This window comes from Natrix helvetica (genome assembly GCF_964273705.1).
Source record: "Natrix helvetica genome assembly, chromosome: 2".
Lineage (NCBI taxonomy): Eukaryota > Metazoa > Chordata > Lepidosauria > Squamata > Natricidae > Natrix > Natrix helvetica.
In genome coordinates, this window is record NC_138552.1 from 137922825 (window position 1) to 137950079 (window position 27255).

The 27255-nt window shown below is 38.9% G+C and overlaps 1 protein-coding gene across 8 annotated transcripts in view; it reads right to left on the reverse strand.

The window, feature by feature from the left end:
* Nucleotides 1–274: 274 nt before the first annotated feature.
* Nucleotides 275–27255, reverse strand: part of FBXW11 (F-box and WD repeat domain containing 11) — a 74232-nt gene continuing 47251 nt past the window's right edge. For all 8 annotated transcript variants that reach the window (XM_081942681.1, XM_081942674.1, XM_081942677.1 and 5 more), the window contains 11 exons: nucleotides 25558–25783; nucleotides 16324–16510; nucleotides 15454–15544; nucleotides 10462–10599; nucleotides 9112–9230; nucleotides 8211–8460; nucleotides 6740–6858; nucleotides 5478–5588; nucleotides 5293–5371; nucleotides 4642–4829; nucleotides 275–2673 (listed from right to left, as the gene is read on the reverse strand). In XM_081942681.1, coding sequence (XP_081798807.1) covers nucleotides 4668–4829; nucleotides 5293–5371; nucleotides 5478–5588; nucleotides 6740–6858; nucleotides 8211–8460; nucleotides 9112–9230; nucleotides 10462–10599; nucleotides 15454–15544; nucleotides 16324–16510; nucleotides 25558–25783 — 1482 coding nt within the window. In that variant the 3' untranslated portion in view covers nucleotides 275–2673; nucleotides 4642–4667. The remainder of the gene's footprint in view (nucleotides 2674–4641; nucleotides 4830–5292; nucleotides 5372–5477; nucleotides 5589–6739; nucleotides 6859–8210; nucleotides 8461–9111; nucleotides 9231–10461; nucleotides 10600–15453; nucleotides 15545–16323; nucleotides 16511–25557; nucleotides 25784–27255) is intronic.

Consider the following 27255-nt stretch of genomic DNA (forward strand, 5'->3'; position numbering starts at 1 on the left):
TGAAACCCAATATTCCAGATATGGTCTAACCAATGAAGGATTTCTTTTCTTTTCTTGATGGAGTTTAGGATTGTTTAGGATTATATTTTTTTTTGGCTTCATTTACACTGTGTTCAATTTGGGGATTACAAGATGTCCAGTTTTTTTCCCGTATGCGTATTGTTGTTCACCAAACTATACGTCATTTGTAAATTTGATAGCTGTGTTTGGAAACCTCTTATCTAAGTCCTATACAAATGTGTTGAATAGCATAGGTTACATGTATAGAAAGATGTAAATTTAGAGGGTTTTTTTTATTAAGCACATTCCACAGTACAAAGCCTTATATCATGAACAATATCTGTACATTTTTTCAACAGTTGTCCGATAAGCTGTTCATACACAAACTTTCCAAACAGGTAACTGGCAAACATAATTACAAGTTAGAATAAGACTATCCCAGTGCTTTGAAACATTAATCTAGCAGTAACATACAGCTGTTCAGTAATGATTAGCAAAACAAAGTCCAGAGTACAGCCGGTACTATCATTCATCCCAGGAGTTAAACCTCCTCGGGTGTCAGTTACAAATTCCACGGCTACGTTACACCAAGCACAATCAAAAAGTAGTTTAGGCTGCATCTTCAAATACCATCATTTCCCATGGAAAAACATGAATTTCATCTTACACATGCATTAAAAATGGATGGTTGTCCGTAAATACCTTTTTGTTTTCAGTGCTGCAGTATCAAGTCTTTCATGTTGCAGCTATTAGGTGACATGGGGATTGGGGGGGGGGGGGGGAGGCAAAACCATTTCTGTAAAACTGTGGCCCATCTCGACATCTGATATGGGAAAGTGTCCTCTCAAGCATTTTGTAGATTGGATCAGATCCATGTAATATATCTTTTTTTCCCTCCGCGTTGGGAAGAAGAACTTAGGAGCTCAACAGAGTTGACTGGGAGGTGAAGGCTGGAAACCAGAAGCAGCTCAAGTTGTACCTTTCTCAAATCCGGCATGTGCTTTCATTTTTTATTCGACAGAGAAACTAGGTGGTGTGCAAGTGAAATAGCCAACCATAAGCTGTTCCACTAAATAAGCAAAATTCATTCATTGGTCATTCATATTGGTTATTAACATTCCTTGACCCCTCAACCAAAAAAGAAAGAAAAGAAAAAAGGAGGGGGGAGAAATAAGAGAGGGAGGGGATCAGCAGTGGCAGCAAAAGGAAAGCAGACAGAATACCACATGATATCACCCACATCCATGCCAACAATTGCTCCTGGACCAACCAGTATTTTTATTTATTAATATCTTCTAAAGAACATTAAGAGAAGCTATTGAACAATGTTGCTGAGCAATAATTTAAAAACATGGAGACAATAATTTCGAAAGAGTTATGTTTTTGTAATCGGGATATACTGAATCAATAGCCATGGCCAGTCATGCTTAGAAAAAAATCCATGGTGCCATTTACTACTAGGTTACTCCAAAGAAATGGTAAGGTGCACCAATCATCTCCTCTAAGGTCTCAGCGGAATAGCCATTCATCTTCCAATGCAGCATACTGGCCTGGAAATCACGGACAACTCAAACAGATATTTTAAAGGGTTGATGTCTCTTCAGTGGTTTCAAGATGATTTGCAAATATTGCATTGTGGAATAGTGAAAGAAATTTTTTAAGTTTTTTTAAAAAATAAAAAATGCTTCTTATGTTTAGAAGTTTACATTAAGATATGTCCTCCCAGTTAAAAAGGAAGGAGAAAATCCTAATGAATGCCAACGATCTCCCTTTCACAGAAAAATGTTTCCAATACACCCCAACTGCATATGGCGCCAGTAGTAAGAATGCCTGGGTACTTAAAAGCACCTCCCTTGGCATCTGTATACAGCATCAGAAGGCCCCGACTCCCAGCCCTTGGAGGTTACAATGTTTTATGTACATTATATCTACATGCTTATACAGGTACAGTATTGGAAAGAATGAGGCAAGCACACAGGATCTGACTATACCAAACATTAGGAGGAAGAGAAAGACAGTTGTAGTACAGGGTACAATTTAAAGAAAAGACAATGCTGTACATCTAGTTTTGATAATCTAGCCCAATTTACAATCTTTAAATTAAAGCAAATTACAGGTGCAGAAATAAGTAAATTATTGTCCAAAAGGTTACTGAACCATTCCAAAGTATTTCAACCAGTCCAACTGAGACTCTGAGCAAACACAGCAGGATCCGCATTAATCGTGAAATGTAAAAGCTGCGAGATGAGGCGATTTTGAAAGCAAAGCTCTGTACATTCTGGGTTATGCGTTTGGCACCCACGTTTCACTGAGAATGTTTTTCTTCTTCAGAGTCAGACAAAAAGTGCAAAGCAAATATAAATTAGGTCAAGTCCATCCTTGACATCTGATTTACTCCTGGAAAAACAAACCGTAAGTTCAGTGTATATGGGCAATTTACTCATGAAGCTTTGGATCTTGCACTGTGGTGAGGGAGAGGCCGAACTCAGTGAATTCCTAGTCAATTCCTTAAGAGACCACCGAGTGGAGGAGGACTGGAAAAGTTACATTGAGATAAAGAATTGTGCTGCTTTACATCTACACAGCACCTAAAACCACTTCCAACTTTAGCTGTGGCTATTGTCTTCAGATGTGTGATAGCCAAATGTCCAGTAGTTCAAAGACTGTGGAATCCTACAAAAAAAATATGAAAATCACTAGTTTAAAATTAAGTTAAAACAATTATGTCTTATTGGGAGATAGAAGACTATGAATTAGAGATCTAATAACAATGGAGGACAGAGGTCATCAGCTTCTCTAACTGAACTAAGTCAGAAGGGCCACCGGCACTAGAGGTCTCTTTGATGCACCCACTGGAGATACTTACCACCATTTAAAGACAACGGTTTTAAATTCAATTTGGCTTATTCCGCTATTCTGTCCACTTATAACAAATAAGATTGTTTGATTCCCTTAAATTTTGATTGAAATTTGTTTGCTGTACATCTAGTTTTGATAATCTAGCCCAATTTACAATCTTTAAATTAAAGCAAATTACAGGTGCAGAAATAAGTAAATTATTGTCCAAAAGGTTACTGAACCATTCCAAAGTAGCAAGAATGTTACTGTTTAGAGTTAGGAAAACAAGATCAACATTGATGTGTTGGGTCGTGTTACGCCTAATAGGTAATTGGAGGCATAAGTGTTCCATACAAATAATTATTTTCTCTACCAAGATGTTCAATTTCTACTCTGAGCATGGAGTAGGAAAATCAGCCCTTCCCACCAAAACAATTAGTTTATTAGCCTGCTAAGAGGTTTTCACCTTAAATATCTTCTTCGCTCATGCAGAAGCACAAGACACTAGCACTGTGTATAAAACTGTCCCTTGATCATTAGTACTATTTATTGTTATTTTATATGATGTGTTATTTTACAAGTTTATAATGCCTGTCTTAATGGTAATGGTATGGTATCAGTGCATCCTTCTGACAACGAAGGCAATAGCAAAGAGTGAAGTAGCTGAAACAAAGGAAGAGTAATAAGACAATCAAAATTTATTCACTCTTTTGAACACCTCTTCAATCAAAATAATTTGAATTCTTACATCCAGTCAATACTCTTGCCATTTCCATAATAATAATAATAATAATAATAACAAAGATTTTATGAACACTCCAATTGTGATTAAAGAATTCAAGCATTAGGTCTGATCTATCTGGGCTGCAAAAATCACTAGATGGTGGAAAACGTCAACATTGTGCTGCCATCTAGTAGTCATCTGGACGTTTGCACTCTAGATATGGGGTGTCAAACTCAAGGGCCGGGGACTGGATCTGGCCCATGGGGTCGTCCTGGAAACAGCAAAGGACTGGCCCACGATGCCTCTGCCAGTGATAATGGAGCTTGGGAGGCTGTGTGTGGCCCTCCTGAGCTCTGTTTTCACTGGCAGAGGGTTGCAGGACGCCATCGCAGCTGCAAATTGGAGTTCAGGAGCTCATTTTTGCTGGCAGAGCACTCAGGCCTCCAAAACACACCCACCCTGACATGAGTGATGTCAAGCTGACCACACCCACCCTGACCACACCCACCCTGGCCCCCTGAGGTCAAACATAACCCTGATATGGCCCTCAATGAAATTGAGTTTGACACCCCTGGTTTAGACTACAAAAACATTATAATCCTTCAAAATTAATTAGGGTCTAAGCAGGTAACAAGATGAACTGGACCATCACTTCTACAATGCCCGATTATTATTTACATTAATCTAATGATTATTATTTACATTAATCTAATGATTATTATTTACATTAATCTAATCTGCTAGGAATAGTATTCCTAAAATATCTGGGGTGTATCGATTTGCTTCACTTTGTTCATGTAAAATGGCGTCCCTTGAAGGCCTTCCTTCAGAAATATTTTGATGCTGGTAAATTGAGATGGACACCATGGTACAAATCTGGAACATCCTATTTCAAAATATATGCATATATATTACAATTTGCCAATTATTGCTTTTACAATAGAATGGTTCATATCTATTTTTTTCTTTTCTTGTTTGAGAAGTGAATTCACAAGTATCAATGACCATTCTTTGGGAGCACAAGGGCCATAATCAAAAATGGAAATTGCAGCAAAAGAAAGAGCAAGATAAATGCTTACCTTGGAGAAACATCAACTGCAGAGTGTTATCTGGAGATGTAGGTGTACGTTCTGGATGGAGAGCGGGTCTCATTTTGTGCATTGGGAGGCACATTTAAAAAATCCCAAATCAAAATGGTGTCATCGTGGGAACTACTAATAATTTGAAATTCATCAAATTGGAGTCTAAACACACGTCCAGAATGTTCCTGAAACATGCAGTGGTTTATAGTTAATAGGGCAGATACTCACTTTTGGGAATAGCTCAAAGGTTTTTTTTGGGGGGGGGGGGGGAGGGAGAAACAATCATATTTGCTGCAATGTAATAGTTTACTTCACAGAAAAAGTGTATGTAAAGAACAGATGACATAAAAGTACATTTCCATAAGAAAAGGATACGATTTGGAAGACAGAATGCCTGGAGTAACGTTCCATAACAATAACATCTTAGGACATTAAGTTCATAGGCATGGATATTCGGATACCCTACCCCCCCCCCCCAACACCTCCCCCAGTGCACAACTCTCAGGCTCTTACCACAGTGGTTTCAAAAGAAAAGGCTCAGAATTTCCACTTATATCTAGTACTTTTATAACAAAACATCCAGTACATAAATACACACTATTGTTATATAAAACTGTTAAATGAAGAGTTTTATCAAAATCTACGTACCACCAATGTACGTAAGCACAGCGTACTTGCTGGAGCTCGAGGATCAAGAGCAGCTTGCAGGTCCCAAACTTTGATTTTGCTACAAAATGAAAATAAAATTTTATAAGGTGACTTTCTTACACATAGATACAGTCACAAACACAAAACAAAACAACAGCCTAGGAAAAAAGCTTTGAAACACATACCCATCGTAGGCTCCACTTACAATCCTTTTGTTATCAAATCGTATACATCTAACCAACTCTTCATGTCCTTCTAGCACTCTTAAACACGCTCCACATTCAATATCCCAAAGTCTGGGGGGGAAAAAAACCAAATACAGTTTGTTTTAAAAAATAGAGTGGACATGTATGAAGTGTTTACTTATCTCCTGTAGAGAAGAGTTCACTCGCTACAGCTATAGCTAAACAGTTACAAGGCTAATTGCCACTTAATCAAGATGAACAAGCTACCAGCAAACAGCAAATGTAATTCACAAAGCCGCACTTATACTAAAAGTCTGGGGAAAAAACCATGCACTGGACAAATTCAATCCAATCCCATCTCTGCTTTGCCCTGCACATATTCAAACATAGCATAATATCTGAATCAACAGATTAATTTGGTAGGCATTAACTTATTCTGAAAAGCTACATTTTTTACTTCTATGTTTTAGTATTTAATCAACTGTTGCTTCGGTATCAACATATTGGCTTGTTTTGAGTGCATTGTTTTTGCACATCCTTTCCACCAAGATTCCCTTCTCTGCAATAAGATCATCTGAGAGTTTTGAATAAGACAGCCAAGGACCTATAAATAGCATAAGGGAGGACATCTAGGGAAGCATGTGGGAATTATTCTGGAAGTGAGTAAAGAGCATCTGGAGGAATTGGGCTTAGAAATATGAAGGAATGATGGTTAACCCCACCCCTTCCCCCCCAAAAACCTGGAGAACGGTCTTTTCCATTTCTCTCAAGACTTTTCTTCATTTATTTTCTACTTAGAAGAATTGGAAAATTTGGGAACCATTGAAATGTAACATAAGAAGTTGCATTTATTGTATATAGATTAATCTGAATTCAGTATTGGCATAACTCTATAAAATGACTGAAATCCAACATCACACAAAGATAAATCTGCTCTTCAAAATCTCCTCCCACTCCCACTGTGCAGACCCAGAAATCTGATCCTGATTTGTCTCGACATCTGAGCCATGAGGGATATGTTGGAGCGTCATGAGACAGTGGGAATTTCTCTGTCCTATTGTCAGAGATCCCATCAACAAAGAATGAACCGGGTACCATCTACACTTCTCTAAAAATATTGCTATTTTCTTTTTACTTTTTCCTACTTTCCACGTCTTTTCCCCCAACTCTCAGATATTTAGTATGTACAAAACTAAAGCTGCTCTTATGCATCAAAACATGTCCCACTTACATTATCCAAATAAAAGAAATTTACTACCTACCTAATGGTATTGTCTGATGATCCACTCACAACAAGTCGATCCCTATACTGGAGGCAGGCAATACCCCTTTTGTGCCCATTAAGAGTGCGAACAAATTCACACGTGCTTGTACTCCAGACCTGTGTGGAAAATAAAGAGTGAGGCAATTTGGATTTTCTGTCACTTAAGGATGAAAAGCCACGGGTCAAAAATTTTGGAGAGCTTAACATGAATCCTGATGAAATTTTCATTCTGTGAATCTTAATTCTCAGTGCTGAAAACTTTCCTTAGTATATATCACTCACAAGTGCATTTTTGTTATATTAACATAAAACAGCGTCAATTGCACAACAGCATTGGACAATATTTTGCATTAAATGAGGAAGAGTATTTTTGAATAGCAGGTTTCCCCCCCACCCCATTCTTCCCCACAGCATATGCCCTCAATCTGCTAAATACTCTTCCCAAATATCAATCAGCATTAAAATCCATTGATATGACAACTCTGGGTTGGACCGAATTATTTATTGCACCCATAGATGTTGTCTTACTGGTCAAACAGAACCTTAATGTCCTTCATCACCAACTCCATGACACCCATTCTCTCCACCACCATAACCAATATTTTGTTAGTTTGGAAGACTTTCAAAGCACATTTTGTGATGGAGGAAGATATAGGAATCTGTGCAAGCAGAAGTATGTTTGTGTAACATTGTAAAGCATTTATTGCCTTTCAAAAATTAACCCCACTGACATCTCGTCATCTTCAAGCTTTCCAGGGACTATCATTTGGAGGAGACAAGCAATGAATCTTGACTGCACACCATTATACCACCCTTAGTTTGGAAAGATTCATTTGCCAGTGGTCTTTAGCCAACTGAACTGTGACTAAAACAGAATATCATTTTTAAAAAAAAATTATAATCACAAATTAACTATGATGACGACAATGTCATTTGTGTTGGTAGCACTGAAGTGCTTCTGGATTGAAAAGTGACATCACCGTTGCCCAGGAGACACCCAATTAGAGGCTCCTTTCATGTCCCCATTAAGTTGCCCACCAAAGTGGTGCCCATGTATCTACTCTCAGTAACCCCTTTTTGAACTGCTGGGTTGGCGGTGGCGGGAGCTGGAGATGTGATGGGAGCTCACTCCATCCTGTAGTTATGAACATGAGCCTGCCAATTGTCAGCCCAGCATCCTAACCAATGAGCCACCACGCTCTTCAAACGAATTAACCAATACAAATGTATCTTATTTAATATGTTGGAAATATTATGTACCAATCAAAGTATCCTCCAAAGACATTATGAAAACATATGATAGAAGTCTCAAGCCATCAAAATGAATTTTAAAAGGTAATATTTAGGTAATATTTTAAAAGCAAATGCAATTGAACAAATAGCTACAGAAATTAATTTAGAGAGATTTCAGAAGTTAGACGTGTGCTAAACACATTGATCACTGCTTTAGAAACATATTACCAACTTACTTTAATGGTCCTATCTCCAGAAGCAGATACAATATATTTATCATCAAAGTCCACAACATTAACAGCAGCCCGATGGCCAACTAATACTCGGCGCAAAGTGATATCAGTTGCTGAAGCCATGTCCCAAACAGCAATAGAGCGGTCCTTTGAACAGGTCACCATTAAACCATTACTAAACCGCAAGTGAAGCACTGCTTCATTATGATGAATTAAAGTGTTCAAGACTTCGCCTGTGTTCACATCCCAGACTCTGAGGAAAGAAAACTTGGGTCAAGTGCTATGAAGCTGAAAGTTAGCGGAGAGTTTTTGTTTTTTACGCTATACCAATTTTCAGAGTGCCATGACTACTGATTAAATATTGAATGATGTACACCAGCAGCCCCCAACCTTTTGGCTATCAGGGACTGGTTCCGTGGAGAGAGGTTTTTCTGTGGAGTGGAGGGGGGTATGGCTTCCTGCGCTGCCTGCATTCAGATGGGGCTTTGCTCATTTGGGTGGCCTGGTTTCTGGCACACCACAGACCAGTGCCGGTCTGGGCTCAGGGGTTGGGGACCCTGATGTACACAATTATACAAAATTTATCTATGAAATCAGATGCTACTGGGATTGGAAACAAACTTCTTGTACATCAACATTATTTCCCTTTTCACGTCCAGATAGTCAATGAAACAGTTTTAATAGAAAAGGCATTCTTTGTATAATTTCATTTTGATGATTGACTCTGGTACAAGTCAGTTTTACATAGGGCAGGATAGATCCATTTGCGCCTACAACAGTAATGAAGGAAACCCAATTAATTGAAATAAAATATTAAAAGTGTTTCTTAAATATGGAAAGGCAGTCCTACATTTACTTTACTCCATTCCACTTTCTGCCATATTTTTTACTATAAAATACTCACCTGACAGTTGAGTCAGACGATCCAGTTACAATTACTCTTTCATCATACTGTAGACAAAGAACGGAGCCAGTATGTCCTGTTAATACTTTCAAACATTCCAATCCGGTTTTATCCCATATCTACCATATAACAAAAATAAATAAATAAAGGAATTATTTAAATGCTGAGTTGGTGTGAGAAAGATTGCAGTTATTCTTCCAAGGTAGGACACAGACTTTTCTGTCCCCACCCTCCTGTATTTGTGCAATTTTGGAATGGCATAAAAAACCCCAAAATCTGAACAAAGATTAAAAAAACATATAATTACTGTATTTTTCAGAGCACAAGATGCACCTCCCCCCCCCAAAGGTGAAAATTTGGGTGCATCTTATACACCAAATGTAGCCCCGCCCACCCACATATCCCCACCCTTTGGCTTCTGCCTCCTACCAATTTACCTCCTTGCAGCAAACAGGAAAATGGGGCTTGCGGAGGTGGTAATAGGCTATGGCAATCCCTGCAGCCTGAAACAGCTGATCATCGGGAAGCCCATGCGGAAACTGAAAGTGAAGCGCGCTGTTTGCTGCAAAGAGGCAAATTACTGGGAGGCAGAGGCAGATTTCCCCCCCCTTCAAATCAGGCTAAACTGAAACAGGCTGTTTGCTGTTTGCTGCAAGGAAGTAAGTCAATAACTATAAAGGTCTATAGGATGTTCAAATTAATAGACTTACTTTTTAAAGACTGCTTTATTATTGCTCTAGACAAGTTAACAAAATGAAGAAGCTTTTTAAAATAAATGCTTGATCTGAAGATGCCCAAAGTTATTGTATCTTCTTTTAAATAGCAGAGAATAATGTATACTTCCAGAAAGCCACATCAATTTTAACAGCATCTGTACAAGTATAGTCTGAAATGTAACACCACAAACTGTGTATATTGCCTGTACTGTTTGCTGCAAGGAGGAAAATTGCTGGGAGGCAGATTTGTTTTCCCTTGTTTTCCTCCCCAAAAGCTAGGTGCGTCTTATACTTCGGAGAGTCTTATACTCTGAGAAATACGGTAGATGCCTCTGTGCCACAGTCTGGCATTGAACTGAATAATAACCCTGAATGTAAGGTTGTAGGCTTATAAAAAGATGTTTAAATAGAAATAACACATCTCTCTCTATTGCCATGTCTCCACTAATTTAAACCCCTCGCAGGTGGAGTGGTGGTGGATGCTTAATATTTCAATTTTTAATTTCAATTAGTCCTCTGCTTCATATATCCTTGGAGGGATATGATAGGTTCTGCAATAGGACAGCAGACTAGATAAAATGATGAAAAATGATCTACCTCTCTCGTCCCTGCTAACGTCAAGAAATCCCTTTACCTTAATGGAGTTATCCCTTAGGCCGCTTATAATCTTCTCATCGTCATATTGTAGACAGTAAACACCTTTACTATTCTCAGAGCGGCATTGAATTCTTTGCAAGTTGTGCCTTCCACATCGCCAGTTAGATTCTATTGTCTGCAAGAGAGCAGAAAATGTTTGGGTGATACACAATCCTACCAGATACCACTAAAATTTCATCATCGCAATGGTATTTTAAGCAAGCCTTTGCCAGCTACTCCGGATTCATTCTTGCCTCCTTCTTGTTAGAATCCTCTAAAGTGGCTCCTCCTGAAGCTGCTTTTGAAGCTGCTTTTGGAACAACATAGAACAGCCCACACATTAATATGTGGGACCCACTACTCAGAAATAACCTTTGAACCTATAGGTTTCCTGGTACAATTCAAAGTACCGGCATCATCCTATGAAGCCTTACAGTGCTTGGCACCTGCAGGACTGTTTATCTTCAAAAGGGCCCTACTCTTCTAGTGCACTTGTTCCAAGCACACAAGTTGCAGTTCCTGTTCTATGAGGGAGGCACAATTCATAGTGACAGGCTTCATCCTTAGGAACCACAGAAGAGAGCTGCCCGTGCCTCCGCTTCCAAATTTTAGAAAAGCTTAAAAACAGAACTATAAGGGCATAGATGCTTATTACCAGGTTTTTAATGTTGATATGCATATACTTTCTATAATTTAATTTTTCATATAAAAACATTTTGAGTTAACATTTATTTTATTCAGTTTAGAGGTTTTACGTTTCTTGCGCTCACTTAAAGAGAATAGAGGGAACAACAAACCTTGGCTATGGCATTTCTGTATATGAGAGGTCAGCACATTTCTGAACCAAATGATATATTCGATGACACAATTAATAATAAAGCTACACAAAATCTTCTCTGCACAGAACAGATGATTTTGGATGACCCATGTCAAATGTGGTTTGACTCCATTCATGGAACAAAATGAAGCAGTTTTGAGTCAGGCAGAATTATTTTGGGGATTACAGAGAAAAACCAAGACCATGGGTGACTAAGGGTGATAAAGGAAACAAAATACCGGGGACGGGGCAGGTGATTAGCAACTATGTTGTGCTGGGACATCAGCTAAAGGGAGGGAAGGAAAGTGCTGGAAAAACTGGGAGCAAGGGCTGGTGGATTATGCTGAGCTGGAAGCTGCTCCAGGGAGAAAGTAAGGGAGGAATACGAGTCTTGCTCTACTCCTCTGAACAGATCATCTGAAACTCAGCACAACCAAGCTCTCGAGATTTTGCCTTTGCCTGATCATGGCTGATCTGATTAAAATGGTTAGCAGAACATGACAATCTGACTTGGCTTTGAAATATAAAGTGTTTTTTTCCCCTGTGACACACACCTCATTTACTACTGTGGCAATTTAATATTATTTGTCATTTTAAACACTATGTTCACTATTTTCCTCATTTATAATTATTGCTCACAACTGCAGATTAAGCATACATAAATCAGTAAGGCAGAGCTGAGAAATAGGTAGTTTGCTGGCTGTTTTTGGAATTTCAATTATTATCATACCTGTTTGTCCTACTAGCTTGGTGCATTTCTTTCTTCATGTATATGATGTGAACATAGAATTAAATAGAACTTTCACAGTGTGAAGTATTGCCGTATTTTTCGGAGTATAATACACCTTTTTCCCTCAAAAAAGAGGCTGAAAATCTGGGTGTGTCTCACACACTGAATACAGCATTTTTTGCCTCCTGAAACCCTACCCCTTCACCAAAATGGCCGTGCATAGCCTTATGGAGGCTTTCAGAGAACTGCTGGGGAGGGCAGAAATGAGCAAATAATGGGCTGTTATTTTGCTCAATTTTGCCCACCCCCCACCCCCAGTCACACTCTATAAGCCTCCTAAAGGCTATCCATGTCCTTTTTTTGGACAAAAAACGGGCCGTTTTGGGGAGGTTTGCAGTGTGCAAAAACTTTTTTAAAATTTGCCTCTTCAAAACCTTGGTGCGGTTTATACTCTGGTGCGTCTTATACTCCGAAAAATACGGTATATGTGTTATACTCTGAAATAAAAAACCCTGACTGTGGGAAACCTCATTTAATTTGCTTCCTCTCATCCCAAAATGTAAACTGATTACATCTCTTTCTATTAATGTCACATACATTAGATAGGTCTTTCAGGATTAAGCTATAAGGCTCCAATTAATTAATGTTTAACTTATTAAAATTTCTGTTTACAGTTCATCACATTTGTCATGTGGGCAATAGCTGAAGTGATCCAAATATTTTGGAAGGTCACTAATTCTTGAGTTGCAGCATAAGAGGCTGTTCATTAATCCTAGTCAAATCAATTCTATCAAAATGTTTAGAGGGAGTTTGCTTTCCATGTGTGGATTGAACATCAAAGCAACAGGAATGTGCTATTCCTCCCTAAACCAAAGAGCTAAGAAAAAAGCCTAAGCAGGTGCACCATTCCATTCTCTGGGTGTATGAGATTTCAGAGAAACAGCAATGTGGTACTGCTACTGTGGGAAAAAGTTTCATATTTTTGAGAATTTCTAAAATCTTTTTCACTGTGACGGTTGCCAATATACTGGGAATATAGCCACAATCCACAGAAACATTATAGCTGCAAAGAAATTGGCAGGGATAAATATATATGAAAATACGAAGAGGAAAACATCTGAAAGAATTAAACAATAGTCCAGTGGGTAGATACATGGATGACCAGCAGTACCTGGTTCTATTTGCTATCAGGATTCATCTATACCCAAATCAAATACTGTATTTGATGATACAACACAGACTGTGTAACCCTGCCCATTACAGAATCCAGGTTTGGCAATCAGAGCACTGGCTATTTCAGGCACTACTTGCCTCTTACATAGCTATCACTATTTTCCTAATTCAAAGGATAACTACAATTACTCTGTTACATCTGTGCTGATGCTTTGCTACTCAGAGCATGAAAACCAAACCCTGAGCAAAGTTTCCTCTCTACTAACCATGCTAGTTACTCATCTTCAACAAATGGTTGTCTGTGAATTCACACAGGGTGCACCAGGTAAAGCCCTATCTAGAATCTTCCATAACTGCTTAGCAGGAGTTCCACACCCACACATACCACACCATTTAATTTAATTCCTGGCTGGCAAGGTAGAGCCAAAAGAACAGTGAGATCATGAGGTCACCTGAGACAAGCAGGGTAGAACTGCAGATTGTATGAACTCACAGACAACCAAAGAAGTGAAGCTACACATAAAGTTCTTTGTTGTGGCCTCTGGGATTCACATAACTAGATGAGTTATGCTGACCAAACAGAAAGTGGCCTTTCCAAAGGCTGCACAACTTCCTGGGAATGGAGATAAAAGTGTAGGATGAAAGTAGACAGTTTAGCCCATAAAGTCACCAAGCAGGTGCTGTTGCTTTTTGTAGCGGCAGCATGAATCAGAAAAGGGAATGGCAGTTTGGCCATCTCACAGCAAAGCTTAAGGACTGCAAATAGCTATCTAAAGAGATGCTGGGAGGAAAGGCCGTATCTTTTTGATGGACTGTAATTGGTGATCGTGGAGAAATGGTGCTGTCGTGAGAGCACAACAGCATTCAAAGCATAAAATGATCTTTCATAGTGCTGGCAGGTGTGTGTGTGTGTGTGTGTTGGAGGGGGGGGGGCTTTTCCAGCAAAGTAGAGAGAAACGTTGAATTTTTGGTAAGCAGTAAAAGAGGGAAGATGGACTCCTTCTAACACTTTGCAGGGTATATCTAGTAGTTATGCAGGTAAGCGCTTTCGTCTGGCAAGATTTCTTTCTACAGGCAACAAAGCAACTACTCAGAAGTAACTGCTCTTGGTTTCTTGGACCTGGCAGCAGGTTAGGAAAAAAGTTAGAATGCATGATGTTTTAATTCAATCAAGCTTTGATTTTGAAAGAGAGGAACTACGGTACCCTAAAAAGACCTGCTTTGACTTGACCTGGAGATATCAGAGAACTGAAGCCTTCAAGTTCTAAAGGTGGTGGAGTTAAGGTGTGGATGGAAATCTGTCCCTGACGAATTGAGAAGTTGAGTCAGCTTGAAATTGGGAGTTATTCCTAATAAGTGAACAAGACAAAAAGGGCAGTCTAGCTGCCAAGATCACCAAAACAGGTAACAATCACCTCTAAGTGAGATGGGCAGCATACAAGTCTACTTATGAACACAAACAAACAAACAATGTAGTGGGCCACATCCTGATTTTTTATCAGAATTCTTGGGAAACCCTTCTAAAGCTCCATGTACAACTAAGATTGGAGCAGGCTGGATATATCATTATCTGGTATTATATTTATTATTTATTAGACAAATGTATAACTATTTGGAACAAATATTTCAGGAAGCTTGACTTGTTTTTATGGCAGGTTTAGAGACTGTTGGGCAACTGTTCTGCTTTACTGCAGAGAACTTTAGAAATGGCCCAGAAGGATGCATCCAGGTCTCTGGGATCTTACTATGTGGATTATTTTCCTATTTCTTTAGTTCGATGGTGTATACTTATCTGTCTTCCCAAAATGTTTATGACAATATTGGGGGGAGGGAGGAGGGAGATATCAAACAAACAAACAAGTCGGGATCTAGTAGACACCTACGGTGCATTCAGAAAGTTTTCAGACCTCCTTCACTTTGGTCAATTTTGTTATGCTGCATCCTGATTCTACAGTTGTTGGAATACATGCCAATGTGATATTTCTTTTTTTTCCTTTTAATAAATTGACAGACATTTTAAAGTTCTGCTTTCACTTTGACATTATGGAGTACCGAGTGCAAATTAATGAGGAAAAAAAATGAATTTCAACAACTGAAGAATGTCTCATTATCTGCATACCTCACTTTTTCTTCAGGGAATCTACATTTTAATTTTCAAAATCCTTTAAAGTAAATTGCAACTTCCAGAAACAGTGAGTTTCAATTTTTTTCCTCTTGCCTTTTACAACATCAAGCACATTTTAAACTAAGTAATATCTGAAAAAACATACCTCTATATCTTGTATTATCTTTGGATACAGCGACCTATAAAATGAATTAGGAGGGCCATCTGTGGGCCTGTTTTTAAACAGGTACTGATCCCTATAAAACAGTAAGAAGAAAGAGAGGTATAAATTTTTCATACAGAAATAAAGGTGTTTGAAATGATTCTATGGATATCAGCAATATACTGACGCTGTAAAGCCACTTAACTAATTCTGTTACGCTGCATGAAAAAAAATTAGACACCCTGAACCTACCACCAATTATAACATTCACACCTTATTTTGTGTTTTTTGTTCTTGTTTTATAAAAACTCCATTCTAAAAAGCAACATTGAAAGAGCCAAAGTGAGAATTCAATGATCCATACTGTTCGTTTTTGTTAAATCCACACATAAAAGTTAAAAATTCTACTTTTGATTCTATTCCCACACTTGCAAAAAATAATAATACTGCCCTAGAGAGAAATTGGCTTGGGTAGCTGAATGTAACCAGAGATGTATTCTCATCTTCCTGAGGCTTAGACACTAGTTTCCATGTCTTTATCACACAGAATAGTGTGGAAGGCTATGAATGTTCTTTCTGTAATTAAACACCAATAGCTTCGTTGCCTACAAAATACAAAGGCTTCCCTGCATTGACTTTATTAGCTGATCTCAATGAAATACACACGCAAAAGGACGATCAGAGCCAATTCAAGAAGCAAAAAAGATAGAGAAAGAACTGGGCTAAATAACTCTTAACTAAGAAATGCATTGCATTTTGTTCTACATTTACCACCATTACTGCCCAATCAGACCAGATGTGCTCAGTACACTAAGGGAGGTATTTCCATTCCAAAAGAGAATGAATGTTTATTCCTTTTGCACAAATACATACCAGCACCTCCTTTCTGAGAGCCCCTTCCAGAGTGGATCAGTTCGTACCATTCTCTCAATAAGCTTCTTCCAAAGCATTCCTTCTGAAATAACCCGCTGCCATTCCTTACAAACCAATTCAGCTGCACAAAGGGATCTGGCATCTAGGTAGGAGAGAATGTTTTCTGCTATGTGATCTAAGCCTTGTTCTATTAAAAGAGAGAGAGAGAGAGAGAGAGAAGAAGAAGAATTGTCAATCTTAGTGAAACAAACACTTTGAAACCTGCAATACTTTTCAAACTGTGAAACTGTTGAATTCAGGACTGCAGATAAATGCGGTGTAATGCGCACAAAATACTCCACAGAAAGCTATGATTCAATATTCAAGAGCTGAAGGTGCCCCCCCCCATCCCAAATAAGATCTTTTGGACCCCTGCATGTTATCCGGAAATATATGTCTAGCTGGGAACCAGAGAGCTGCATTAAACATGATTAAAAGAAACATTTTCATTATTTTTTTCTGATTGCATTTTTCAGCACTGGCGCAACAAGCCACAGCGTCTGGATGTGAGCAGCCGCAGAAGTCAGCCAGCAGCGTGATAGGTGTTGGGCCATGGGAGGCCTGGCTGCAGTGTAAGACATCCCCTGAAAATAAGACCTGATGTTTATTTTGTTGCCCAAAAGAAAATAAGACTGGGCCTTATTTTCGGGAAAACATGGTACCAAAAATGAACCCAATTATTTAGTATAAAAAAACATATCTTTATTTATAAGTAGAATAATCTGTGATCTAGACTCTTAATTTATGTTATACAAAGAGGATTTTAGTACATCATGGTTTTCCTACAGAAATGACAATAGTCTTACTTGATAACAAGCCTTTAGAACAAAATTCAAGGAATCTCTACTACAAGGACTTGCAATGCAAATATTAACATTTTGGAGTTTCAATGGCCGTGTGTGCACCCGCACTGCAACCAAGTGATTGCATTTTGAATTGCTCTGTGTGGTTCAATCCAATACTAAGCATGCCAATCTCAAATTGGGCAAGGGCACTGATCTAACAAAAAGCAGCTCCTGAAGTGCTGTTTCCGATTTGACAGGGACCATCTATTCCTAGAAATAGCAAGGCATGATTCCAACTCCATTCAATGAAGGTACGGGTGAATGTTTGCCTTACAGCATTAAGTACTATTCCCTGTCCAAATTTGCCAGGACAAATGAATCCTGCCTTAGTCTTGGCCAGCATAAAACAGCTCTTGGGAGCTTTGCTTCTTTTCACCTGGCTGAAAACATCATTTAAAGCAGATCAATATGGCTGCTGGTTCAAAAGGGATTTCTAGCTTTAGCTGCTTGAAAGTTAGAACTCATGTTATTACCTTGGGCTCCAAAACATGCATTTGGTCAAAGAATTATATCTCCCTTTAAAAAATGGTGGACAATTTATTATTCACAGGGCCCGACTTAGATCACACGGTCAACATCTGGCGGCACAAATGTCAAATATTCAGCAGTGCTATTCTCTCTACTACATCATCTATAGGATGAAGAATGGAAGCCTCTAGCTTCCATTCCCACCCTCAACCACTCTCCATATTACAGTCATGATGCTTCAGGAGAAATCTTCATAGTTTCTGTGGTCCTCAAAAACTGGAAGTATAATTTTGGCTCCCATTTCCTCAAACATCTGGGGTGGAGGACACTGTTGATACTTGTAGACTTTAGTCAAGAAGTGTCATGTGGGGTGACTAGGGTAAGGCTAATGTACTGTGATAGTTAAATCTCAGAGTTATTGGAAAACAAGATCAGCACAGATCGAGCTATTGTTAAAACAAAGGAGAGTAGATAACAATCCAACCTGCTCAAAAACAAACCGTCTATTAGATTGTGTGGGAAGAAAAAAAAATGAGGTATTGAATCGAAGTTGATTCAAGGTAATTGGTGAATTTCTTGGAATTTCTTAGTGGTTCTAACTTTCTTCCGTAAACATTACTTATATCAACACCACAGGAACTGATCACAAGAGAACGAATCACTGTACTATGGAATGTGCATACATGCATGCACACACACATGCACACACAATTTATGTTATCTTCATCGTGTATGCAGATTTGCAACCCAGCTGAAAGATTCACATACTGTAATCTGCTTTCTCCAGGAGTGCTGGAGCCCCACCGTCTTTTCTATACCTTCCCCAAAAGAGAAGGTTGACGACCAGTAGAAAATTCAGTTGCAACTTCTTGATGTGGGAGGGGAAGACCACCAGTAGGACCATCCTGGATAGTCGTCCCCATTTAATGACCTTAATTGGAACTAGAATTTACATTGCTAAGTGATACTTTCGTTAGGCAAAACTTCATATAACTTCATCGCTTAAGAGACAGCAGTTTTGTTAGTCCTGGTAGAAGTTGTTAGGCCAGCACTGTGCCAAGGTTAAACGAGGACCTCATGCTTCTCCCTCTCTACCACACTTGCCTCTGCTTCAATTCCAGCCCGCCATTTGTCTCTCCTCATCTCTGCCCTTCTAACCATCCTAAACTCTACTGCCTCCAACTGACCTTTGCGTCTTCTTCCTCCTGTTACTGCAATACTACTGATGAAGCAATGCCCGGCCTGGCCCTTTGCAAAGCAGCTACTGGCTGTATGCAAGGCCTTTCAGACTATATCAATCTCATCACATTCATCAACCAAACTTTAACTCCACATGTTTTCCCCCCTAAATTGACAATATACTTTCTCACATTCACCATTCATTCAGTCTTGGGGGTCCACTTACCTTCATTTATTAAATTCATTATTTTATACTAGATCAACAAGGAAGAATTAGTGATCAGTTAAAACATATGACTTGATAAAAAATAATTGACAATTAAACAGCCCACACAATCATTTATGTCAATTTATATCTTTCTGATTATATAGGAAAAGACTGTGTGGAGGAAATCTGTGACTGTATACGAATACATTGGAAAAAATAACCCCCCTCTTTCTCTGTAACCAGGAGACCAAACTCAAACTTTTAACGCTAGGAACAGCCTTTACTCCAGCAACATCATCTAAATCATGTGACGCTATAGTTTGCCTGAAGTTTGAAACAAATGCCTTCACCACTACATGCTAACCGCAACTAGCTTGACAAGAACAGTCTATGCAGACTAAACATTCTACTACAATTTTTTTTAAAGTTCATATTGTAGTTATCACTTTTTTCCATTAAAAAGAAGCCAGAAACCACAAATATTTTCCATTTTATGTATATGTAGACAGGTGCACATTTCAGAAAGGATGGTAGCAAGAGGAAACTAGCTGAACATTCTAAGTTTATATAAAACTATCTTTTTTCAGAACGTTTTGTTTTTATGTTACATTAGCCAATTATACGATTAATTCAGAACAGCTGACAGAATAAACGGTCATGACCATTTATGTATCTTTCAGGATTATGCAAACACCATTCCCCCCTCCCTATTTCTTTACTGGTGAGATTTTAAAACTACATTTGAACATAACTTTTTCAATTATGATTAGTGCTTGCTATTTGAGTTAGTAACATAATGCTAAGATTACACATTTAACCAAATAAGCCACAGAAGCTCTTCAAGCATAATGCATCTTTGTTTTGCACTGCAAATGGATTCCCCAAACAATGCACCCTTTTAATTGCTCTAGAATACAGAAAGCAAAGCTTCTGTGAAAGGCTATGCGGGTTCCGGTTATTTATTCAAAATATTTTCCATCCCCTTCGTAAAAAACCACTTAGGTCAGCGATGGTGAACCTTTTTTGGCTCGCGTGCCATAAGTGGGGGGAGCGCAGGGGGGGTCATGTGCGGGCGTGCCACACCCATAATGCAATGCGCGGCCCCAGTGCGCATGCACGGACTACAGGCGCTCCTCCCCATTTTTACATTCTTTTTTCACCCTCCCCAGACTCCAGAGGCTTTATAGGAGCCTGGGGAGGGCGAAAACAGCCTCCCCCATCCCCTGGACGCCCTCCGGAGGCGTCAGGGAAGCCTCCGGACAGTCCCTGAATCCTTCGGAGCGCTTAAAATGACTCTCCGCGCAAACCGGAAGTCACTTCCGGTTTGCTCGGGGGGTCGTTTTAAGCGCTCCGAAGGATTCAGGGACTGTCCGGAGGCTTCCCTGACGCCTCCGGAGGGCATCCTGGGGGGCGCGGGAGGCTCTTTTCGCCCTCCCCAGGCTCCTATAAAGCCTCTGGAGCCTGGGGAGGGCTAAAAATGGCTTTAAAAAAGGGTGAACTCAGCTGGCCAGCGCGCACATAGGTTCGCCATCACTGACTTAGGTGGTATGGTATGCAGGGATCCAAAAATAAAATGGTAACAAGAAAAACATCAAGGCTTGAACTTCTGTTAATAATAGCACTATCAGGAAAACATTTCTTTCATGTAAAACCCGACTTTTAGCATCTTGTTGGATACCTTCCTTGGCAGCAATACACAAGTAGTTTGCCACAGCTTTCTATACCTTTGCTACTCTGCTTGCTACAATTTGCACAGAGTGGGTGGGGGAGGGAAAAGAAAGGAAAAATGCTGCCTTTCCTTCCCAACTTGTAGTTTTATAAATATTTGAAAAATGTATATGGAAAAGAAAATCAAATTCATTTTCAAAAAATGCAGATACATCATGGCTACAAAGAAAATTAAATGCATTCCATGCAAGAGATTATGAGTATACACATTGTACAAGTGGAACCATTTTAAATTAAAAAAAAATACTGTATCGCGTTTCAAGTTTGAAACCCATTTTTCAAATTTGGGACAGCTCCTCAGCTTGTTCGAAACAAGCTGTTTAAATAATTATGAATGACTCTCAAGTTCGAAACAGAACCATTCTGAAGTTGAAATACTTCCAAAGTGATCAATCCCTTAGACAGCATTTTGAATTCAGGACATGCATTTTGAGTGTAAGATAAACATCAAATGGCGTGTACTTGGTATTGAATTTAAAATATTTTGCACAACCCTACCAGACAGCTAATAATACAGAGAGGAAAAAATAGAGAAGGCCAAAGAAAAGAAAAGTAAGGAGTTTAAAGACGGATAGCGAGGATGAATCTGGGGAACATCAAGCAGCAGCAGGTCAGGAAAAATGTTTAATAAAAAATTATAGACTGATGGATCATTAAGAAAGTACTGAAAATAAAAGAAATGGCACTTGTTCCAAGTGCGCTAGGGTGGGGGAAAGAAAATTAAGAATCAAATATTACAACAGTGAATTAGCTAGCTTATATACAATAGGGGAAAAAAAGATAAACAAGACAAGAAGCTAGCATGAAGAGACCTAAGTCAGAATCAAAACTTAATGACAACCATCATGAAAAGCCAGCACAATAGCAGAGAGAATGAATCACTAGCATAGTTTTCATCCAATTACCATTCGTATACATTTGGCTGAATATCACAGAAAGTCAATAAAAACAAGATTGTCTTCAGTTCTCTCGCTCTTTTTGAAGCATCACTGAAGGAGTGACAACAATATTATTAATAAATTGATATTTCAGGGGACATAGGAAAGGCAGTTACTTAAAATCATTTCAACAAATGTAATCAAAGAATGTCAAACTGCCCTGACTGATTTGATCACATGCCATCAAGTTGGTGTTGAACCACACAGATATTCTCTAAGATAGTCCCTAATCACTTGTCCTTCAGGTCTTTTGATGATGATTTTAGGATGGTTGACTCCCAAAAGCAGAAATTGCCTATCATCACAATACCCTCACTGATAAATCTATGCTTGGTTGTTGTGCCTATTATGATTGAGTTTGGTTTTCTTTGTCTTTAACTTTAGTCTCACTTTTACTGTGCTTCTTGAAACTATTGTTATGGTTCATTGCAGTCAACCAGATGTTCAGATTGCATTTGGCGTTTTAAATGTGAAACAGTTTCGACTTTGTTGTTGCAAAGTTGGCAGTTTGGATTGCAGGGCGATTTTTGTATCTTTGCTTTCATGGCATTAGCTTGTAGTGCTTGTTCTTGAGAAGCGAGTATTAAACCTTCCATTTCTTTCTTGATGGTTCCCAACTTAAGGCATGCCCATGTAAGGTTGCCATCACCTTTTCCTTCAATGTTTTTCAAGTGTTGTCCATGCAAAGCTTTGGTTTTCCATCTATTTAATCTGTCATCCAGCTGTTTTTCCTTATATTCTGCCTTTGTTTCTGTTGTTTTTATGCTGTTCTCCGTTTTCACAGCCTGCAGCAATTTTTCTGTACTTTGGTTCACATAATCATTCAAACTTCATCTTTTTTCTTCTACAGTTTGATGGATTTGCAATAGCCCTCTGCCCCTTATTTTTCTTGGCAGGTACAACCTATCGATAATGATGATTATTATTATTGATTTAATCTTCAATTCAATTCACAGTTTGGGACTGGTAAGAAGTCAACAAATCCTAACCAAGGAGCTGTTAAGATAACGTCTGAGTAAATAGGCAGTTCCAAGTAAGGTGTTTTTTTGCAAAGTCAGTACGTTGGTCTAATAAGGTTTAATAAGTTCAAAATTTCCACATATCTAGGCAACCCTTTGGGGTATGCTCTAAGGCAGTCATGGCGAACCCATGGCACGCGTGCCACAGGTGGCACGCGGAGCAATTTGTCAGGGCACGCGAGGCGCTGCCCTGTCAGCTGGCCAGCGCGCATGTGCGGGCTGGCCAGCTGAGTTCACCCTTTTTAAAAGCCATTTTTCGCCCTCCCCAGGGTCCAGAGGCTTTATAGGAGCCTGGGGAACGCGAAAAGAGCCCCCCCCCGGATGCCCTCCGGAGGCTTCATGAGCTTCCTGAAGGTCCCTGAAGCCTCCGGAGGGCTTCCCGGGGGGCGGGGGAGGCTGTTTTCGCCCTCCCCATGCTCCTATAAAGCCTCTGGAGCCTGGGGAGGGCGAAAAAAGCATGCAAAAATGGGGGGGGTTTGCGCCTGTAGTGCACGCATGCGCACTGTAGGGGTCACGCGTTGATTATGGGTGTGGCATGCCTGCACACGACCCCCCTGCGCTTCCCCCACTTATGGCACGCGAGCCAAAAAAGATTCGCCATTGCTGCTCTAAGGGCTCTTATTACTATTGGTACAACCACTGATTTCTTTCTCTACAATTGCTGAACTTCAATTTGCAGATTGCAATATTTCATTATTTTTCCCAGCTCTTCAATTCGTGCATAACCTGGTATTGCAATATCAATGAACCAGATTTTTTCTTTTCTACAACAGTGATGTCAGGTGTGTTGTGCGCCAGATGTTTATCTGTTTGGATTCGAAAATTCCACAAGATCTTGACCTGTTCATTTTCAAGAACTTTCTCAACTTGATGTTCCCAGTAATGTTTGCTGCATTCCAACTCAAACATATGGCAAAAGTTCCAATGTATAATTTTGGCAACTCAATCATGACATTGTAGATAATCAGTCTGTGAGACTTTGCTGCAGCCACTGATAATATATCCACTGTTTCATCTTTCTCATTGCATAAGCAACATTTGCTGTTGTTACTGGCGTGTTGAATTTTTGCTTTCACAGAATTAGTCTGCAAGGCTTGTTTGTTCTTGTGCAGTCAATTATTATTATTATTATTGTTATTATCATCATCATCATTATTATTAATCATCGCAGTCAGCCAGATGTTCAGACTGGGTTTGACATTTTTGCTACCTCTCCAATCCTTACCAAGCACCTGGGATAGGCAAATCTGGATGTTTGACGGTGTTACAGATATCATCGCAGGATGGAAGCTGTTCCAAGTAAAGCCACCTTCTGCAACTGAAGGATGGCAAATTTGTCAATGCCAATGGTGTTCAAGTGGTGCTCCAGTTGTTTTGGGATTGCACCCAAAGCTATTGATACTACCCTTGCTTGCCTTTGCCACAGTCGTTCTATTTCTATTTGTAGGTCTTTGTATTTTGTTATCTTCTCCAGTTCTCTGTCTTCTCTTCTACTGTCTCCAAGCACTGCCAAATCCACTATCTGGACTTCCTTGTCTTTCTTATCGACAATTGTTAAGTTCGGGGTGTTATATGGCAGGTGCCTGTCTGTTTGAATTCTAAAGTCCCAGAGCAATTTAACTTCTTCATTTTCCATGACTTTCTCTATTTTATGGTCCCACCAGTTCTTGCTTATAAGCAAATGGTATTTCTTGCAGATCGTCCAATGCACCATTGTTGCTACTTTGTCATGTCACTGCTTATAGTCAATCTGTGCGATCATCTTGCAGCAGTTTACCAGGTAGTCCACTGTTTCTTCAGCTTCTTTGCATGATGTTGTTATCGTCATCGTTTTCATCTTTAATTTGATTCACAGTCTGGTAAAAAACTTAACAGTTGTTGTTATTAGTAGTAGTAGTAGTAGTAGTAATAATAGTAGTAGTCACCCACAGCTCACAGTTTGAGAGAACTCTATTACCAGAGCTCATAGGATCCTTGCATTATTCAGCTACCAGAGTGGTGTCATCAATATATCACAGGATATTGATAGTTCTTCCTCCATTTTGAAAACATGCTCATCTTATTCCAATCTAGTTTCCCTTAACATAAAGTCAGCATGTGTCTAATAATTAAGGGGAGAGTATACAGTGAGAGTATGTCTCACTCCTCCGCAAACTGGAACAAGTCTGTTTCACCATATTTTGTTTGCAATGTGTCTTCCTGATTTGTTTATAGGTTTTATGAGGACAATGACATGTTTTGGGATTCCCCTTTTCTAAATATATTCCACAGTTTGACAAAGTTGGAGGGTCTACAATGAACCTATTTCCATTTAACTATTTAGAATCTGGATTTTAGGGTGTTCTGGACAACTAATCCCACACAAACCATTTTTTTCCTACAAAAATGCAAAAAAGAACACTAACGACAACAGAAGTAAAATTTTAAAGTCAGAGAGAGGGAGGAAAAAAAACCCCGAGTAGATCAGCAGAAAGAGCAGAGATTGCCTTTCTTCCAAATGAGATTACAACAGCAGCTAGGAAAAGCACAGATAAGTACAATAGAGTACAATCTTCTTTAAACCAAATCCTTTGTCAAGGTTCAAAATTAGGGAAAGCCTTAATGTAGTAATTTGCAACAACTCCATTTAAAACACACAGTTCAAAATCTATTTTTAAATGGAACAATACTGGCATCCAGTGGCCATCACAATTATTCAGCTGGAGTACAAAGCATATAATTGCTTTAGTGATTAATAAAATTTGTTAAGTGTGTAATGTAATCTAAACGGCTTAATTTTACATTTCATTACAACATGCAACAAAACCTACCTGGTAAAGCAGTGATAAAATCCCTTTGCAGCATGGGCTTTAAGTAGGAATTAATATGTCCATGCTGATAGTGACACATTCGTGAAATGAGGTGTTCCACAAATTCAACCTGATCTGATTCAGACCACTGGTCAAAATACTTAATACACAAGTCTTTTTCCTTTTCGTAATTTCCTTCAGATGGTCGTTTCCTTGAGACTATTACAGATGAAGTTCCATTGCTTATCTGTTTTATGAAAAACACAAACAGAAAAAAATATGTTTCCCCTTTAACTTTTAGAATTGTATTGCAGATATTCTATTACAGATATTAATAGCAATAGCCTAGTTATCCACATTTTGCATGTCATACATTGAGTCTAAAAAGTTTGATTCATTTCCAAGAAACACCAACTGGTATCCTTCCCCCTTCAATCCTGAATGAGAAATTTCTTATCACCTGATACATTCTTTATATATTTGTTTCCATTAAAAAAAATAGCAATTGAAATACTGTCACTAGAGTTATTCTACCCCCTCTTCCCCCAAATACAGAATAAATACTTCATTCTTAATAAATTTGTTGACAGTCATTAAAAGCCTTATCTATTCATCACAGTAACTGTGGCTAAACAAGTTGTTACTAACATTTACCACGTACTAAAGTACAAACTTCAGACATATTATGCAAAGTTTGGACACACTATGCAAAGTTTCACACACATTATGTGAAGATGCAGCTTTCTGAAAAAGGTTCTGATACTGAGAAATGTGGGAAGAATGTAAAGAAGAGGACAACCAACAGCAAAATAGGTGGACTCAGTTATGATGAAGATGAGGGCACCATTGGGAGATTTGAAAGAACTGGTTAGAGATGGCTCTGTTGGTTGCTAGGAATTGAAAACGACTTGATGGCAGATAATCAATCATTCAAAATACAAATATTTCCCAGAGTATTTTACAATTTTATACAAGCAAACTCTTGTTAAGAACTGCCAGTCGTTACCAAAAAAAAACCCCTCTGATTAAAAATCCTGAATGGATTCAATCAGGGTGGTCCAACTTGCATCGTCAGTGTTGTCACCCTTTGCTAAACTAGGTGTGGGTGTGGCCAGTGCATCTGGCCTGCGGGCCGTGAGTTTGACAGCCCTGGATTAAATCATGTACAGTCTAGGAAGACAATTCCAATCTCTACAACGTAAATACAAAATAAAATAAAAATCAAGTGTCAAGTGAACGTTTATCCCCACCACTATTCATCTTCATGTTGCAACGGTGAATAATGGCAGCAATGCTCATGGTCTCTCATATAGGCAGTATTTCTGTACCTACAGCACCACCTAGTGACTACAGAGAACTATGAGATCAACTGCAAAAGAAAAAGGTTCAAAGAAAGTGAAGGGAATTCAGAATATGTAAGCAGAGAATCTGGAATGTAAGGAAGGTGGGCATAAACATGAGGAACCCATAGTATGGATCAACGTATCAGTTTAGACAACAGACTAATAAACAACTGTAAAGAATTTTGGATGAGCTTCTTGGGGCCTCAGTGAGCAAGCAAATATTTTTAGCAATTCTGTCTTAGCAAAACAAAAGCTCTTACAGCTGCTCCTTATTCAATAGTACACTAAATAAAACCAGCATCAAAGGGAACACTTCTACAGTAACTGTGTAAATTATTAAAGATAATATTAAATATAAGGAAATCTGAATTAAGCC